The 18,596-nt window shown below is 40.9% G+C and overlaps 1 protein-coding gene and 1 long non-coding RNA gene across 4 annotated transcripts in view; one reads left to right on the forward strand and one right to left on the reverse strand.

Annotated features, from left to right (window-relative positions):
* Positions 1–3,960, reverse strand: part of ntrk3b (neurotrophic tyrosine kinase, receptor, type 3b) — a 79,730-nt gene extending 75,770 nt beyond the window's left edge. The window contains exon 1 of one of the 2 annotated variants that reach the window (XM_077024850.1): positions 3,388–3,960. In XM_077024850.1, coding sequence (XP_076880965.1) covers positions 3,388–3,635 — 248 coding nt within the window. In that variant the 5' untranslated portion in view covers positions 3,636–3,960. The remainder of the gene's footprint in view (positions 1–3,387) is intronic. The other variant, XM_077024851.1, reaches the window with a different exon arrangement.
* LOC143528916 (uncharacterized) lies at positions 2,904–10,925 on the forward strand. 2 transcript variants are annotated; one of them, XR_013134549.1, is made up of 4 exons: positions 2,904–3,749; positions 3,859–4,078; positions 6,109–6,163; positions 6,308–10,925. It is a non-coding gene; the product is annotated as an uncharacterized LOC143528916 (long non-coding RNA). The 2 variants fall into 2 exon arrangements; XR_013134548.1 differs by having other exon boundaries at positions 2,904–4,078.
* The last annotated feature ends 7,671 nt before the right edge of the window (positions 10,926–18,596 follow it).

Here is an 18,596-nt window from a genome sequence, read left to right on the forward strand (position 1 = left end):
TGATATTACACCAATAATTGAAAGTCACTAATTCATTGGGTAAGCAGATGTAATAGGAGAACCTGTTTTTGCACTGTAGACTCTTGACATACACATATCTGAAGGACCTAATAATATTATTTCAGATTTTCTTCACAGCCAACAAACATAAAATGTGCCAACATTAAAATCTAAGTCTCATTCTATAACCAGAACCATTTCCCTTTGAGTTGTCTTTTTCCCTTCCACACAGGTTATCAATGTGTCTTTTGATTGTTAGCTAAGATGGTGCTTCATTTATATTCCTGAGTAACAGTAGAGCATCTGCAGATGGCTCAAAGTAGGCCTTTCATTCTGACCTGGGACCAGCCTCTACCATCCACGGTGTCATCTCAACTATTATAAAAGGGACTGGTGCAAGAATAATCTCATGTTTATACGAAAAAGAAAATTTCTACCAAAATTCTGTAGATCTTTCTGTTTCTCTCTCTCTCACACACATTCTCTGTGTGTGTGTATATATGTGTGTGTGTGTGTGTGTGTGTGTGTGTGTGTGTGTGTGTGTGTGTGTGTGTGTGTGTGTGTGTGTGTGTGTGTGTGTGTGTGTGTGTGTGTGTGTGTGTGTGTGTGTGTGAATGGAGCAGGGTCAGTCACGTGGGCAGTCCCCCTTTCACTGCAGTTCTGCTGGTCGAGGAGTCAAGCCCCAATGCTTCGTCTAATTCTCAAATGGCGGCTCTGACCTATTTAACACACAGACAGTCTCACACAAACTTATTCATAAAACATACAAATGGACTTCTACATGCATAACCAGGAGTCTCCATCACTGTGTATTGCAAGTTGCAAGCTTACATATGTCCTTCTGAATTTGACCAGGCATGGGGCCTAAATTGAAATGTAAAAAAGAATCTAAATCAACTAAGGAGAAATTAACATACATAAATTGTGGTTTATGGTTTGGTTTTGAAAATAAGATACATTTCTTGGTTTATTTCCAATGTATGCAGAAATATATAACCATTCTGAGAACAACCTTGGATTTCAAGTATGCACGTTGATTTCATGCTGCACTGTGAGCGTAGATGTAATGAAGTTGGTATAGGTGTTTGGGTTACTTTTAATCACATACCACATTGTGAAGACTAGTGTTAATGGACAACAGCATGTCATTGGTGACCTGAAAACTGAATTGTGTTCTACTAATGTAAGTATTAAGAAAGGTATTTTTCACGTTTTATTGTCTGAGGAGCAAATCAAATTAAAAAACACATGAACAGGCAAACCTGTAGAGACTTCCGATCCTCCCAACTGTTTCATAACCCACCTGCTGTCATGCATGATTTTTCACTGGAATGCCAAAACAACAGACTCTAATTCTAACAGATCCCTCTTCTCTATTCTCAACTTGCACAAAAACATTTGTCATGAAATCCCATTCAGCAACCCACAACAGACATATAGAAAATATCAAATATAGAGTTATCAAAGAAGCATGACACACGGTCACTGGAGCTCTCAACTGTCGGTCTGGGAGCTGTCCATGGTGCTGAAAAACTCAGACAAAATCATTTTCTCTCACAAAAGTAGCCACATTTGGCACTGTTTTCTAAAGATGATTAATACCCTACAAATGTTCTGTGTTCCTTTGATACATTTATATTTAAACAGTTGAGCTATACTTGAACCATTTGGTGATTTGTCACGTCACTCCTTGCTGCCTCAGGGCTGTAATCCTAAACAGGAATACAATAGTGGGGACTCTGGCCTGAATATTATCATTGATGTTTTAAAATCACCGTATGCTTTCAGAAATCTAAATAATGCATTGGTGATGATAAATACTTTACTGGGGCTTTGATAATAATTTATCCCAATGAGTAAAACACATTAGCAGATCTCCAGGGAGCACCCAAATTAATTAAATGGCTACCAAGCAGAAAGCACTATCATCAGTTATGTTTCAGCACCTGGAGAGTTTGGTTGTAGCTTGCCGTGTAACACAAGGTCAGCTGACCTGTTTACATACAATCAAAGCAGCTCTGATGAGGATGCCCTGCTGTCTGTTTCATGCTTGAATAAGACATTCCTCTTGAATAACTTGCCATTTGCTTCACACATTCTTTCTCCCATTACTGGCACCACACTGCAGGAGCTACAGGTGGACATATACCTTATGTTCTTGCAGACATTCTTTCTTCTACACAGGATGCAGCATTTCAAGGCAACTGCACCCTAGCCCATTAATAATCTATATGTGTATGCCCTGGAACAGTCATTGGTACTCTCTAGGTTCTTAGTGACAGTTTTACATATGGGTTTGCTGAGAATGCTGTTTGGATCAGGCATGTACTGAATCAGGAAGATATTTTCCCATTTCCTGACACCTAAAAACCATCATGAATTCTAAGAAGACATGCAAACAGGAAAGCACCTGAGACTGCTAAAGACGAAGCAGATGACCAAAACTACTGTTTTCCGGTTCTGCCTCCTACTGGACACTGGAGACTTGTTGCTGACTGGAACACAATTATGTAATATAGTGTACATTCAACATTTCAAATGAACACATTTTTTGCTAATTAAATTATTGTTTTTGTTAAATAAAAACACTTTATAATATTATCTAATTCAGGTATTCTATTAGTTTCCTGTTTTTTAACCAAAAGAACAAGCTGTATAATTTTTGCAAATCTTTTTTTGTATTGGGGCGGTTTAAGGGCAATTGCGGTCAAACCCATTGCTGTACCAGATCATAGTCCTGTAATACAACAGTCATTGGGTCGACAGAGAGAAACGTGAGTGGACGTGAGTTCTTACGAACGCGACGGACCATCTGGTTCCGTGCCTACCATATTAGGTAGTCTACATCAAGCAAAGAAATTTATAATCAAAAACGGAAATAAGGCACGTGTCGTCAGCCTACGTTGGTTTTGTCGCATTGACATGAAACTTCAGTTAAGGCAAAGATGCTAGTATGCTAGAGTCCGTACGTACATTTCAGTAACGTTATAGACATTATAAAACATCAAGATGTAGCTTATTTAAACGAAGAACGAAGAACATTTGAGAGTCAGCGATTGCGGCGACCTCTCAGCAGCAAATACAGTCTCTATCGTAGATATCTGCAGATCAATGTCTTTGAATGCTCTCAGTAGGCAAGGAAGCAAAGAAACTACACGTGAGTCTAGCGACGACTATTGTTCTCTAAGAAAATTAAATATTTCTAAAAGCTTGTGGAAATAACGTAGGCAGAACTTCGGTTTAAAAGCCGCCAGTTTCGCAGGTCGTGTGTATAGGACGACTGAGGATGCTTTCTCGTAAGCAAAGTTAATGTATGCTAGTGGGTTACAACAATAAGCAGGAGAAGTACGCGGTCATTTACCGCAGTAGAGAAAAAGAACTACTTACATGGAGGTGATGTTCCTGAATATGTCCTCAATGTCGTTGCTGCTACTGCCATTGTTGCCTCCAGTATCTTGTAGCGCGAGCAGGGGAAAGAAATTCCCACTGTCCGACTTATTGCAATAGATCTCAGTAGGTGAACAGCTGCAGGTTGGCGGGCAATCTAGCACTGAGCTGAAATAGCCTTGAAAGATGCTTGAAAGAAACAAAATCCTTAAGCCACAAAGTCGCAAAGAACAGAACCATACATCCATGACTTTAGGTCCAAACGAGTTGATTCCTCCGTGCTCTGGTAACAAACGGAAAATACGCGGCGAGTCTGGATGCGTCTGACTACATAAGAGCGCGCGCGCCTATGGACATTATGTGTGGGTGAAAAATCTCAACTCCTTAATTTTTTTTCTTTTGGAGACTATTCCGTTATAAAAACAATATCTGAAAATGCGACCGATACTCTCGGCTTTTCACTCATGATAGGATGCCCGGCGTTTCGGTTAGCGACGTCTCCGACCGTGCTGAGGAACCGAATGATGCGCTGGGTACTTGTAGAATCGGCAAGTTCGTGATTTGAGCATGAAGACCCACCTACCGGGCGGAATTAAGACTGACACCTGCAAGAAACTGGGATATCATGACTGGGAACTGACGTCGAGAGGATCGAAAGTCATCACGCAAACAAAACAGGAAGGAGGAGGGGGTAAGGATTATTATCGAGTTGCATTAAATGTTTTTATGTTCTAGGTTGGAAATAAAAAGGTAGCTAACCAACCACTCAACACTTCTATAACGGCATGATGTCATACCTACTCCTACATGCAGTGGGATTTTTTACTAGTGTACTTTTTTTGCTAGGTATTTCGGACTGTACAATTTAAGCTTATTTGACTGACAGCGAGGCTATGGGGTCTATAAATAAAACATTTCGAGAACCTATGTGTTGATTTTTCCTTGCCAAACTGAGTAAAGTTGCAATTTCATATAAAAGTAATCCAAAGAAGCTCCTATATTGCAAATCAAATCTAATCAGATGAAGAGACTGAACACAAATATACCCGCGACTGCACAAAGATCAATGTAATATAATATATATATAGTTTTATATTCTAGATATCACTGAACATAATATAAACATATTTGCTCGTGTGATGTTACTTAAAGACGTGAATTCAGTGTTCATTTGTGATGATTGCAGCTATATTATAAGCTCATGCAATTATTTCGCTCTTTACATGTATTTAATGCATATTTCCTTCACCACTTTAAGAAATGTATGCTTACATTTTCACAAAAAAACCTCTCAGTTTAGTATTCACAGAGTGGCTAACCAATATAGTGCGTATAATAAAAAGTGTTCAGTGTTGTGGATAGACAGTATATCGGCTCATATCTGGTCAAATGTAGCAATGAACGGCCTCCTTGTGTGTGAGAGCACTGCTACCACACTGCCTTTCGGTCTGCTGGGTACAGAGAATCCTAATTCAATGCGATAATCTGTGGATTCATACTTTGGGGAGCTTCAGCAATCCACTGCAGATCTGACACAAATATACAGGAATATGTGCCAGTACCATACAGGTATATGTGCATATGCCTTACAGGTATATGTGTGGATGCCTTACAGGTATATGTGCTGATGTATATCAGTGCCATGGTGAGGAGTGCCATGGGGGAGCCTATTTACATAGACTGTCACAGCCACCGGGAAGTTTCCCGCCCACGACTGAGGCATGAAGCCAAAAAAAGATTCGATTCTGTACCCTGCAGCGTGGGAAAGGACTGCTGTGTACGTGGAATCTAATGCCAACCGCAAACCACTAACAGCTGCACTGATGCACAGATAGGGATGTTGAAATTGTGGGGAGGGCATCGGTCAGTGGGTTGGCTTTCCGGGGTGGAGATTACCCTTCTGAGAGATGGAGGTAAGGGTGCTATTATAGAAAAAAACTCTGCTAAGAGGTCATTACCTAGAGCGTAAAGCAACCTGAGGTGTTCCTTCCGATACTTATCATGCTGGCATAGAAAACTGAGGATGTCCAGATCAATATTAGTCTTTTATCAGCCTGCTCACACTCTCTTGGTAGCCAGAATGCAGGTTTCAATACATAAGTTATGAACATGAACCTGAGATTTGACCATTGCAAAGACTGAGTCATGACCATTTTTTTACTTTATCTCCAGCCAAACCTTTATGCCCATCACAACAGCTTGCAGGGTGACCCTCCTACTCCTTCTAACGAGCAAAATAAGACACAAGGCGCTTTGACATTGCATGATAACTTCTAACAGCATGGCTTGAAAATAAAGTTCATCCATCAAAGAATACTTTATTGCCTGTTGCTACACTCTATTAACTTGACTGCTTTTTAAGTTGCTAATTAGTTCCGCACCAAGTAAAAATGCTTTTTAAATCATATCTGTAGAATGCATATACAAAATAATACAAAATTCATTGCATAATACGAAATACAAAATAATACAAAATCTCATTTTCTGCTGTATTGGGTACTACCCATACAAACTCAGTGGAAACAATTCAAGGTTTAATTGGTTAAGTTAAAAAATATTGCTCAAATAAACATATTTATCTTGTTACTTTGAGAACAAAGTGAAAAGTCACTGTACATAGATTGTTTTAATGAACATTTAATTTCACATTTATTTATATAGTGCATTGTACAACATGTGTTTCAAAGCAGCTTTACAAATGCTTGGGTCTATATCCCTAAGGAGCAAGCCGGAAGCACCAGTGACAAAGAAAAGCCTTGGGTGGACCATCACTCCAGTGGGTACTCATCCTCCTACAGCAGCTTATGAAGAATCTATGCTATATTTTATATAGTCCATTTGGCCAGTTCATTGTAGGTGTGGGAGTCTCAGCTTCTCCTGATGACCCAGGGTGGACAAGCTGTTTCTGCATCTTTTGTAGAAGCTGAGGTGGCTGTTTGTATACGACTGCGTCCGTTCATCCACAGACATCACTGGGAGATTTTCATGTGTTACCTCTGATTCTTCACCATCAATGACCAGGTGTAATCCAGTGTCATTATCACCACAGTAACATTCAAATAAAACAGAAAGATGTTAAATATGTTCAATAAATGAACAGCCCATAAGGAGTAGATATGTTCTAGTGATCAACATGCAGCAGGTCTATCTGTGACCACGCAACTAGGGCCAGAAGGTCACCACAGTTCTAAAGACTCTGCAATTTTGCATTCCACCCACATCATTCTGTCAAACCCAGGTGAATGCAGCAAGTGACCCAACGATGTCAATACCTCAGATTACCTGAAAACTGTATAACCACCCCCCCTCACACACTCTGCTCTTTTACAGAAAGTAAGCTAACCACAAGCTTGAGTAAATAAGTATTTTGCCTAGATGTTAAAATTGGGAGTGTGAGTACTGCATTTAAAACTTAAAGGTTATTCCATGACTAAGGAGGTTTGTATAAGGCTCATCCATCAGCTATAATCTTTAGCAATGATAGGAGCTAAGAGAAATCTGACCTTTTGAGAATACAGTAGGTGTGGTGGGTTAAAATATTCAGTCAGTTCACTCACATACTGTGGGGCCAGACCATTTAGAGCTTTACATGTTAACAAGAGTATTTTAAAATTGATTCAAAATGTGACTGGAATCCAGTGCGGCGCGGAAACAACAGTACTAATGTGGTCATACTTTCTAGCTCTTGTAAGTACTTGGTATGTTCCCTTTCTATACAAATCGGACTTTATGACTTTTTAGAGGATCCACTTAGAATTACCATTACAATAATCCAGTCTGAAAAAGCACAGACTCTGCATCTAATGAGGGAAACGCATATCTCAGTTTAGATGCCTGATGGGCATCAGGATTAGCAGATATCATCAGGATTAGCAGTTACGTACTGTACATCTGAGCATCATCCACATAAAAATTGGGCTAATGCCATGCTTAGTAATAATACAACATAATTGTAGTATATAAATTGAGAATAATAAGGGTCTCAGTACTGACTCTTGTGGGACACCAAATTTTACTTCTGCAAGATCAGATAATTTGTTATATTTTAGGACAAATTAACAGTGGTTTGTCAAATAGGAGTTAAACCATGAGAGTGCTTGTCCTCTAATGCCAACAAGTGTAGATTACAGTCCAGTAAGATGTTGTGGTCTGTGGTATCCAATGCAGCACTAACATCTTAAAGCACAATAAAGTACATGAATCCTTTACGAGTGGATATTAAAAGATCATTAACAACCTTTGTTAGCACAGTTTCAGTGCTATGGCATAATATAAATACAGGTTGAAATTGTTCATTTTTCTGAAAATAGCTGCACAACTAAACTGCTTTATTTAAAAGAATAAAGGGTGGGATTGAAGCTCATGGGGTTTTTGTTTATGATTCAATAACAGCAAGTTTTAATGATTTGGGCAAATACCCTAGGCTAAGAGAAGAGTTAATTAGCCTATAGAAGACATGGACAGTAGTTCTGTAAGTAAACTGGACTGGACAAAATGAACAAGAAAATAATTTTGAAGAATTTATGAGAGAAATTAGCACCCAAAGACAAATTGAGGAAAAAGATTCTAATTGTTTTTCCGAGCTAACTAGACAGCTGTCTGTCACAGCGTGCCGGTCAACCAGCAGGAGGGACACGCACACACATACACAGACACACACACACACACACACACACACACACACACACACACACACACACACACACACACACATACACACACACATACACAAACACAGCACCTGCCCCATTCCTAATCACCTAAGTATTAGTTATGGCACACACCTGTTCTGTGTTCACCCTCTTTTGTTCTCCCTACTATTTAAGCCCACAGGTACCTGCCGTTGGTGTGGCACATTGCCAGTTGTTCTGTGCCAGTCATCTGCAAGGTGACCTTCCTCACTTACATCATCAGAGAGGGCTGTATGTGCATCCGATCCTGCGAGGTGGAGGTGGTGACTGGATGGCCAAAACCCCAGACGCATCGTGACCTCCAGCGGGTCCTGGCATTTGACAATTTCTACCAGCAGTTCATCTGGTTCTTCAGCACCCTGGCCAGGACTCTCACTGACCTGCTCCATGGGCAGGATATGTGTTGGAGGTGGATGCCTGAGGCAGAGTCTGCCTTTTAGGGCCTCAAAGCCATGTTCGCCAGCACCCCAGCATTGCAATCCCACCAAGCCCCTGATCATAGAGATCGATGCGTCAGACGTGAGAGTCAGTGCGGTATTCTTCCAGTAAGCAGTTAAGGAAGGCAAGCCAAAGCTGATCACTTACCTTTCCCACAAGCTGAGCCCCTGCTGAGCGCAACTACAGAGTCAGCAACAGGGAGTTGCTAGCAAGGAAGCACGCCTTCGAGGAGCGGACGCACTGGCTCGAGGGAGTGTCGCACCTCTTCACGGTGATCACCATCACAAAAACCTGCAAGATCTCCACTCGACTCCAGGCAGGGTTGGTGGTCTCTCTCTCTGTTTGTTTTTCAGATCACGTACAAAGTGGAGGGGGAGAATGTGAGGGCGGATGCACTCTCCAGGCCATACAGCCCTGAGTCTCAGTCCGCCACCCAGGAGCAAGGCCTCCCTACTTCCAGCTTCATGGGGGATATTTACAGGGAACTGGACCACAAGCTCGAGGCAGCTAATCCCCGTCCTCGCTCTCCTCCACACTGGCTCCGTGTCCCACCGAGACATTGCACAGTGCTCATCACATGGACACACGCCTCACTGGGCACAGAGCATCGTGGATCAAAATGCACTGCCCGGCTACTGAGCTCATGCTACTGGTGGCCAGCGATGCACCGGGACATTGTCACAAACACGTAGCCTCCTGTGCAGGAGCGTACCAAAACTCTGTACTCTGCCAGCTGGTAAGCTTCTTCCCCTGCCTACAGCACCCTTGCTTTCACCTGGCTGTGGACTTTTGACTGACCTCCCTGCCGCTGAGAACACTGCCAACCTTGTCGTAGACGAGTTTTCAAAGATGGTGCTGTTTATCCCTCGGCCTGTGCTGCCAACCATTCAGACGACAGCTGAATTGGTCTTCTGCCACATCTTCAGGCAGTTTTGAGTGTCCTGCCAGATGATATTATGTCCAATAAGGAGGTCCAGTTTAATTCTCGGGTATGGCTCTTGGGGAACCTTACCATCACGGTGAGCCTCACGTCTTGTTACCATCCCCAGGTAAACGGGCATGTGGAGAGAGTAAACCAGAAGCGTGGTGAGTTCCTGCACCTGTATTCCAGCAACATCTGGAGACATGGTGCACGTACCGTCTGGGCAGGATATACTCCAACCTCTCTCTGCCATACAGAGATCAGGCTCACGTCCTTTTACTGCATGTTGATATACCAGCCACCGCTGTCCAGACCTGGTGTCAACAGAACGAGCCTGTGTGGGAGGAGACACACTGGCAGATGTACTCAGCCCTTCACTGCCTTCAAAGGCTGACTGATGGTAAGGGGAGACTTCTAGCTACGAGCCTGAAGACAACGTGTGGGTGTCCACGGCAGACGGCCAGGTGGGGCCCTCAGACAAGCTGGACACCAAGTGCAACATTCCTTATGCCGTCAGATGGATTAACGTCATGTACAGAGTTGACTTGCTAGGGAGCATGGATGATGGTGACAACCTTGTGGGACCTCCACCACTGCTGGAGCTAGAAGGTCCTGCATGCAAGGTCAATGCCCTGGTGGACTTGCAGCAAAGAGGCAGACAGATACAGTAGTAGACTGGGAGGCATATGGCCTAGAGGAATGCCCATCCTTCCACCGTGCGCACTCCACTAAGCCTGCTCCTTTCTGGCCAGGAAGATCCTGCTCCATGAAGCTGGCGTGGGGGTGTCCTCTCATGATGTAGTGGTCACCAAGCAGGGACACGCCCTGTCATTCACACACACATACACACACAGCACCTGCCCCATTCCCAATCATCTACTCATTAGATTACAGAATTACATTTACAGAACACACCTACTTTTTAAGCCCACAGATACCTGCTGTCAGTGCAGCACATGCCAGTAAGCTGTAGCTCCTCTGCACACATCTACATTTATTCAGCACTCTTGAGTTATTACTGCGACATCATCAGCATTTGTTTTGGTTATGCTTGTGTCAAGTTAAATGGAAAACAAAGGTTCTCTTAATGTTCCATATACTGTGTGCCGACATTGTCACACTGTCAAAATGTATTTGAAGCGTACAAGGTTCTTCGCAGCTGAAGATTTTGAAGAAGTATTTTTTCCAAATATTTTCAATCTTGTCATTAAAAAAAGAAACCATTACTACCACATTCAAGTAGGATAAGAGACTCACCTTCACCTTGGTTCCTAGTTCGTTTTGATACAGTATTAAATAGAAATAATATATTGTTTTAATTTTATTAGAGATGATAAATACAACAATTTATCTGCAGCAAAGGCATGGTTATATATCAATTAGGCTATGGTTATATATCAATTAGGCTATGTTGCATGAAGCTTTAAACACCTCATCAGCAATTCCGCTCCACACTGTGCACAGCCTATTTCAACCTACATGTATGGTCACTGTACCAAGGTGAATTATTATATATAATATAAGTATATATATAAGTAATTTATTAATGTAGTGCATCAAAGTTGGTATCACAATTTCTACCAACTACCATGTGACTAATGGCATCTTAACTTTCGAACACCACACCAAAACTCTGTTTTGTGGAGGTGTGCCATCAAATGGCATGATCCTGCAGGCCTTAGACTCTCTGCTTTGGCTCTAGCCCAGTAAACCTTAAAGCCCAGGTTTTCCTTTTGTGCCACAGATGTAGGCAGGGTAGTGAGCGACGTGCACAAGCTGAAGTGCTACAGTTGTGTTATTTTGGGGACATGCACGTCCGTGTCAGTGATGAGCACCAAGTATAAATCTAGTTTTAGACGGTTTGTTCCCATTAACTGCCACTACTGCTGCACTATCATTACATCTTCGGGGTTTCGGCGCCAAAGCGAACTGGAAGGGAGCCAGAGCATAACTCACTCCAGCGTCCTTCTCCTGCTTACACACACCTATAACATTATCTCCATCGTCTACAGCCCAACATCATTAGTGCCTAATAACTATTTTGGTGAATTTGAGTTTAGCGCTTTGAAGTCTACCCTGATATCAGGTGTTCTGGCACCCAGAATGCATTTCACTGTGCTGCTCGTGTGTTGAGTGGTGTCGTGAAGTTCATACAACTCTTCCAGCAGGCTGGTGAGAGCATGGACCTGAAACAAACAATGCCCAGCCTTGCACCTATATCACTGAGATGTTACCCATTTGCCCCACCAGAAGGTCTCCAATGCCAGAGCTGGGGGCTTCTTTTCTATGTCTATCAATGCCAGAGCTGCTAGGCTAGATGCTACAGTTTTCATTCCAGGTCTTTCTAATGTTCTTCCAAACCTGAGTTCTTCTCCATCAATCTACGCTTATCACTAAGAAATGCACAGATAATAATGGAGTTGTGAATGTGAACGTGCCTCATTCAACATGTGCTTGCAACAAATGACATGAGAGCCACAATGCAGTGAAAATGCTAACATTCCTTAGCTTCAGTTAGAAGATTATATATTTTTAATGTTAAAGTAGTCTCCAATGTCAGATAGAAGTAATGGCTTTCAACTCAAAGCCTTACGAAGCAGAGGAGAAATCCAAGCCAGAGAATACAAGCACGTGCCCATTGGGAGGCACTGCCTTTCTCAAATGTGCTGAGTTAAATTAGTTAAGGAAACATCTATGAGACCAGAACAAAACAGAGAGTAAACATAATGGGCAAACAATATTAAAGGAGCGATAAGCCATTTTCCCAGTTATTCTTCTTCACATTATGAAACAACCATTTTACTGACACCTAGTGGCCTGGATGTATCAGATATTCTGTACAAAATTTTAAACATGGCCATTCCATGTAGGGTAACCATTCTATGGAGCATAAAGTGGTTCATTTAAGAACAACAAAGCAATGTGATAATAATAACATTTTGGTTTTGCTACTTTTTGGTGGTAAACATGACTTTAGTTTTAAAACAGTTTAAACTCATTTAAACAGTTATAATCAGAAACAACCAAGCTCATTAAACAGATCAGCTGACTGGTTAAAATTGGCTTTATGATTGGCTGATCATAAAATCCTTGATATATGCATACCTATGACTGCCACACAATGACTGGATTCTGTATTAATACATTAAATAATCAAAAATGTAATGTTGTGCTGCTTAGCAACAAAATTTTGTTAGTGAATTACATTGCCTGGTAAGTGATTATTGTAAATAATAATAAGTGAAATTATTTATAAAGCACTGGTGTTTTATAAAAGCAGTAAGCCTCATCTTTGTTTCCACTTTATTTTATTTTTATTAAGTAATAAATTAATAAATAATAAAGTCTGAAGCTTAATAAAACCTAAAATGGCAATGCTTATGGCTTATTGCTTTAATTAAAGACAATCAGAAAAAACCATAACATTAGACAAAGCTCACTAAAGCTGCTATATCGTTTTTGTTTGCTGTTGTTGTTGTTTATGATTATTTGCTTTCAAGATATTTCTTAATAAAAATGTTTTCAATCCCATTGTCGCGCCTCTCTTTGCTTATATTTATCTACTTCCACTCAGCTCTTGAAGGAATCAATATAAACTGTATTGAATGCTTCCTGTTTTTCTCTTTGCAGTGAGCACTTACTTTCACTTCTGTACACAGTCCGATATAACCTTTCTCCAGTGGGTTTTTACCCTGTCTGTTCTTTGTGATTTTTAAACTACTTTTTTTTTGTACTTTCACCTTTTCATTACAAGTACGTTTGCGTCCATCCTGTTGAGTGTTATACAATAGCTGTAGCTGGCAAGTACAGTTCACAAACAGCAGAAATACTTGACAAAACTCATGACACCCGGTGGGTTCATCCAGACCACATAGTTCAGGGCACAGTGTTGTCAGAACTACATTAAAGATTAAAAACGCAAAGGAATCTCAACTTTCACAAAATGTACAAAAAATGCACCAGATACAAGAAATTATGGACATCCAATTTATACAATAAAATTTTCCAGAGAGAAACTTCCTCTCCTTGGAAGAGTGGTTATTACTAACTCAAATGAAATGCAGTGTATTGCCTCCCAGTAAACCAACATTTCTTCTTTATCTACATTAGTTTATGATTACATTCAGACTCTAGTTATGATTAGTCTAATGTTTCTATTATAATCAGATTATTATGCCTATGTGCACAGCAAGGTTAATGTGGAGAAGTGTTTTACGTGCTTTGGCTAATTTTTTTATACCAAGGCATACTGCGTAGGATGTTTGATTCTTGGCATCTATGTATGATTCTTGGCATATATTCCATTTGTGAATTGTGTAGGGTGTATACATTTATTAAGTACTACCTCCGCTGTCAACAAGGTGAAGGAACTGTGGCTGTTCTAGTGCAAAACCCACATTCTGTTTGATCCCCTCAGATTTCTGTGCCACTAGCTCGATAAGCATAAGATGGAACTGGCGTATATTCGATTTTCTTTGCTCCATACCTGAGGTGACAGCATGCCTTAGGGTAATTATGAGAGACTGTCAAAATCTCCGTAGAAACACAGGCAAGACTAACTTTTTGCTGAGACTTGAGTCCTGTCAGCAGAGTACCACACTCACCTAGAATAGTCCTCGGCTCTACAAGACAACACGGTCCAACTGTCACCGGAAATAGGGGTTAAGTGATGAAAATGATATCATTCTGTTGAAGTTCTCTTATGTCACAGACGCTGCAGTGTGGAGGCTCTGTGTGAGGCTTCGCCAGTCCAGGTTTTATTCAGGCTCCTCCCCCACCCCATGGCCCCTCCCACGCATCACTTACAACTGCAGGGTATTTATGATTGATTTACGGACTGATTTGACACTTGTACATAGATCGGCCCCAAAACTGTCAATAGTTCCTGGTTCCAGCCGATATTGCACTTGACATATTTTATTCAGTATCAACAAAAATAGGTTGATACCTTGGCAGATGCTGAATGTGATATTCAATAGAGCAGTGTCTGGTTTTTGGACACACACACAAAACAAGAAAAGCCCTTTGAACACTACCTATAAAGCTTGTGCTCCTGTATTTGATGTCAGTGTAAAGCACTTTGCTGCACAAACTGTCATGGCCATATCCTGACTTAGCAGTAAGTCAAGCTATTGAGTCTAATTAAAACATGAAAACCAAGGTGTGTTAGTTCAGTGCCACCAAACCAAAGATTTATCTTTATCTTCTGTTGAACGTTTTAAGGGTTTTTTCAGCGCTTTAGTCATTTTCTCATTCAGTCAAAACTGACACAACATTTACTGTAAACACAGCTTACAGCAATGCACAATTGCTCCTAACAGCATGTCGGTGATCTCAGATATTTTCAGTGGCCCTTTAACCAAAGCTGACCATGTTGAAGTGTAATACATCTGCATGCCACACTTCAACAGATGTTTTGTGTCAGTTGCATTTATATAACAAGCATTTTCACAGATCAAACAGTGTGGTTCATTGCTAATAAGCAGTCATCAAATTCCAGTAGTTATTTCATACCTTTAATAAAGAGACATAATGACTGCTGCAATATGTGTGCACTACAAGCAAAAGAAAAATTAAAAGAAATTCATACAGTTCTAGCTCAGTTCACACAGTCACACAGTTCTTCTTCCTCTTCATCTTTTCTTCCTCTGTGTCTTCTTCTTCCTCCTCGTCTTCATCTTCCTTATCTATTTTACACTTTCTACAGTAATAGTATGTGAACCTTAATTCACCTACCAGGTTGACAGACAGTGAGAGAGAGATTGACACATCTCATATTAGTAATTATGGAGAAGTCCATCATTTGTATATTGTATGAGATGTGTCCGTCTCTCAGTGTACAATTATAATAATAATTGTTGTTGTTAACAATAACAATAATAGGTATTCAGATAATAGGTATTTAAGATGAGAAATGTTTATGAATGTATTTTTGAATAAGTATTAACATGCATGAAATCCATTATGATCCTCAAATTTAGTGTTGACAAATTCCGTTTGAGAGAGGTGCTACTATTTGAATGATTATCAATGCTTATCAAGGCATGTCATGCAAATGTGTGTTCAGCCACCTGATTTGACAAGGTTTTCTGATTGTTCTATTCATAATTCAAAAACAGCAACATTGTTATTACCAGCAGTAAGCATGTAGTGACATTAAAATGAAATCCTTGAGCTGCATCTGATTTTACTTCAAAAGTTCTTGAAAGCAGGTGGTGTTCCGTGTCACTGAAATCACTGTGAGTCAGAGAACTTTTGGAGGGAATTGTAGGCACTCGCTATACTGCTGATGGAGCTCCCCGGCTCTGCAGCTCATCAAACAGTTTCCCCCAGCAGGATTCCCCAGGGACCTTTGCCTGAGTCAGGCTGCAAGACACCAGATGATCTGAGAGCATTGCACCGAAGCACCATCTCCAAGGCTGCCGGGAACCTCCCCCGACGCCCTCTGTCAAAATTACAATCGAGTCTTCACCGGCTATTTACAGTATTTGTATTTTTTTATGCTCTACCCAGCACGTGACCCACTTTTTACCAAAAGGGAGGAAGGAAGGGAGGAGAAGGAGAAAGAATGGAAGAAAGAATGAGTGAGAGAGAGAGAGAAAGGGGCACGATGAGGAGGAGAAGGCATATTAGATGAAACACCAAGACCTTCACTGTGTCACTCGTAATTAAAAATGGATTAATCAAAACTAGGCAGTAGGGTGGGCATGGGGGGTACAAAGAGTGGGGATTTTCAATTCATTACACCAGTGTGTCTGATAAGTAATTATGTAACAGTTCTCTTGTTCACCCAGAGGTCTGGGACTTTGTAGAATTAGAATGAGATCCAGAGTGGAGCAGAACTTTGAGTTCCTTTAAGGCAATGTAGCTGGGATGCATTTTCACAAAGGAAAAAAAAATTTTATATTTTCATGCTATTCAGGGCTTTCATTTCACCACCATAAATTCTCAGAAACACTCGGCATCTGCTCAGAATACAAATATAGACTGATATAGGCTCTTTACTAAATGCAGCAAGGTGGTGCAGGCCCTTATGTAATACTAGCCCTTAGCTGCCATGGTACATTTTATGTCCAGGGTGTTCATTTTTTTTTTCTTTTTTTACTAATATTTTAATAAAAGCACTGCATGGAGGTCTGGCAGCAGAGATGGAGCAGCGTCACCACGAGCTTCACACATCAGCTCCCACACAGTGGTTTAGTGAGCAGTGCATACTGGGAGTGGGCGATGGGCTTGCTGCAGGAGGCTGGTGAATTTTGGGTGCCAGGATGTTCAGAAGGAGCACGGCGCTCCCATTGTGAAAGAGCTCAGGCTTACGCCGGAGAAGCAGGCAGATGCACTGAGCACTGGGTACAGGCAGTTGAGAATGGCCGAACTGTGGACATGTGCAACCTCAACCTCCCTCGACACCGAGGTCAAACCAATAACTGCAGTCCTGCAGACGCACACGCGAAGGCTCCGGCACCGACGTGCCTGAATGCAAACATCTTTCTTTACTAGGTATCCTAATGATTCGATTGTTCTGGTAATTACAGTCCTGAAGTCATTAAGAATTTTAATTAAAAAGCAGAAGGAGTCAAAGGCAAAGAAGAAGAAAAGCGAAGAACTGCTTATACCTGTCAGGACGACGGACAATTCAATTACAGGGCGACTGGCACATGGAACTATCTATGACAGCTAAAGGTCACCCACAGGGCACGTCACAATTGCAAAAGCCAGATTTCATTTGTAACATCTCTCTCATACCTGCAGAAAGAGCCAAAAACAACACAACGCATTCTCAAGTAGAGCCTAACGTCTTGTTATGGAGACGTTCTCAATCTCACTCAGCTTTCAGAACACCAGCAATTTGTGCCAAAACAGACAATTGAGAGCGAGGTGTGAGTGTTTCACCTTCATACCACTTTGAGACAAGCTGATCAAAGTGGGTTTTAAGGTTGCCCTTGAAATGAGTGCTAGGACGTGTTATGGTTCTAAAACACATAGTGAGACACTTCATTTACAAGAACTAAGGCCCACCAGATTTCTCAATCTTATATTTAAATTATATCAAACAATTTTCTTTTTTCTGAGTTCAAAATAAATGAATTCATACAGAAATCAAATATAGAACGTCCGGCTGTTTTTGTTTAGTATAAAGCATCACTGTTAAATGCAAAAAAGATCCTTGGCCATTTCAACCTTCCTTTGCTTGTTGTTGCCTGAAAATAAAACTCTGATGGTGCTTCCAGAAACAACCTTGTCCAAGATGTTCCTCAAAACCGAGCATCTATCATCCGGCGCATCTGTGTTAGAAGGGAGGTGACGTGTGACTGTAATTTCCCATCACCGTTTTTCTTATTTTCAGTGCAGCTGTAGGAGCCCGGGGCAGGTGGATAAGATAGCGGAGGTCCTAAATATTCTGATTTACAGCCTAATAATGTTATACAAAAGTCAGCCAACATAGTTCCAGAATTAATGTTTTTTATAAAGTACCTTCAAATGTAGGAGCAGTCATCAATAATATCGAAGCTATAATCAGATATTTTTCACCTAAACATATGACCAGTGTGATGTTTGCTCTAGGGTGCCTGTGCAAACAAAAATGATGGTGAGATAACATTTCCTCACTTACTTAGACTATGGTTTACTGCTTATAGAGGCTTCACATGTGGGAATAAAGAGCTCAGAAGCCTCATTCAGATCACCTTCTACTTGCTTGTCTGGTTGGTGGGGTTTTTTAGCCCAGATTTGATTGTGTTTATTTTTTTCTTTTTCTCTTTGCAATGTTGTATCCTGATTGCTTGCCTGTGTGTTTTGGCCATGGACTTTGGATTAGGCAGGTGTGTTTATATCCACTTTCCGGTTCTGGCATTACAACTGCGTGCACAGTAGTCAGTTTCCAGATAGCTAGACATGTTTCCTTTCTACATATCAATTTGTTTCTCATTAAATAACATTAGGAAACATTTAAGAGCAAAGTTTTCTGTTTTCCATCATTATACATGATGCAAAAATATTGCTTTATATAATTAAAATAATAAGAATGTTTATCTGAAAAGAATATTGTTATTCATGTCTTTACAGTCAAATCAGTTATGTATATGATGTATTTGCTCCACATAAACTGAGAAATGCATCAAGTTATTGTTCATTACTCACACAGTTGTTTGCATGCT

Source organism: Brachyhypopomus gauderio, chromosome 12 (genome assembly GCF_052324685.1).
Source record: "Brachyhypopomus gauderio isolate BG-103 chromosome 12, BGAUD_0.2, whole genome shotgun sequence".
Classification (NCBI taxonomy): domain Eukaryota; kingdom Metazoa; phylum Chordata; class Actinopteri; order Gymnotiformes; family Hypopomidae; genus Brachyhypopomus; species Brachyhypopomus gauderio.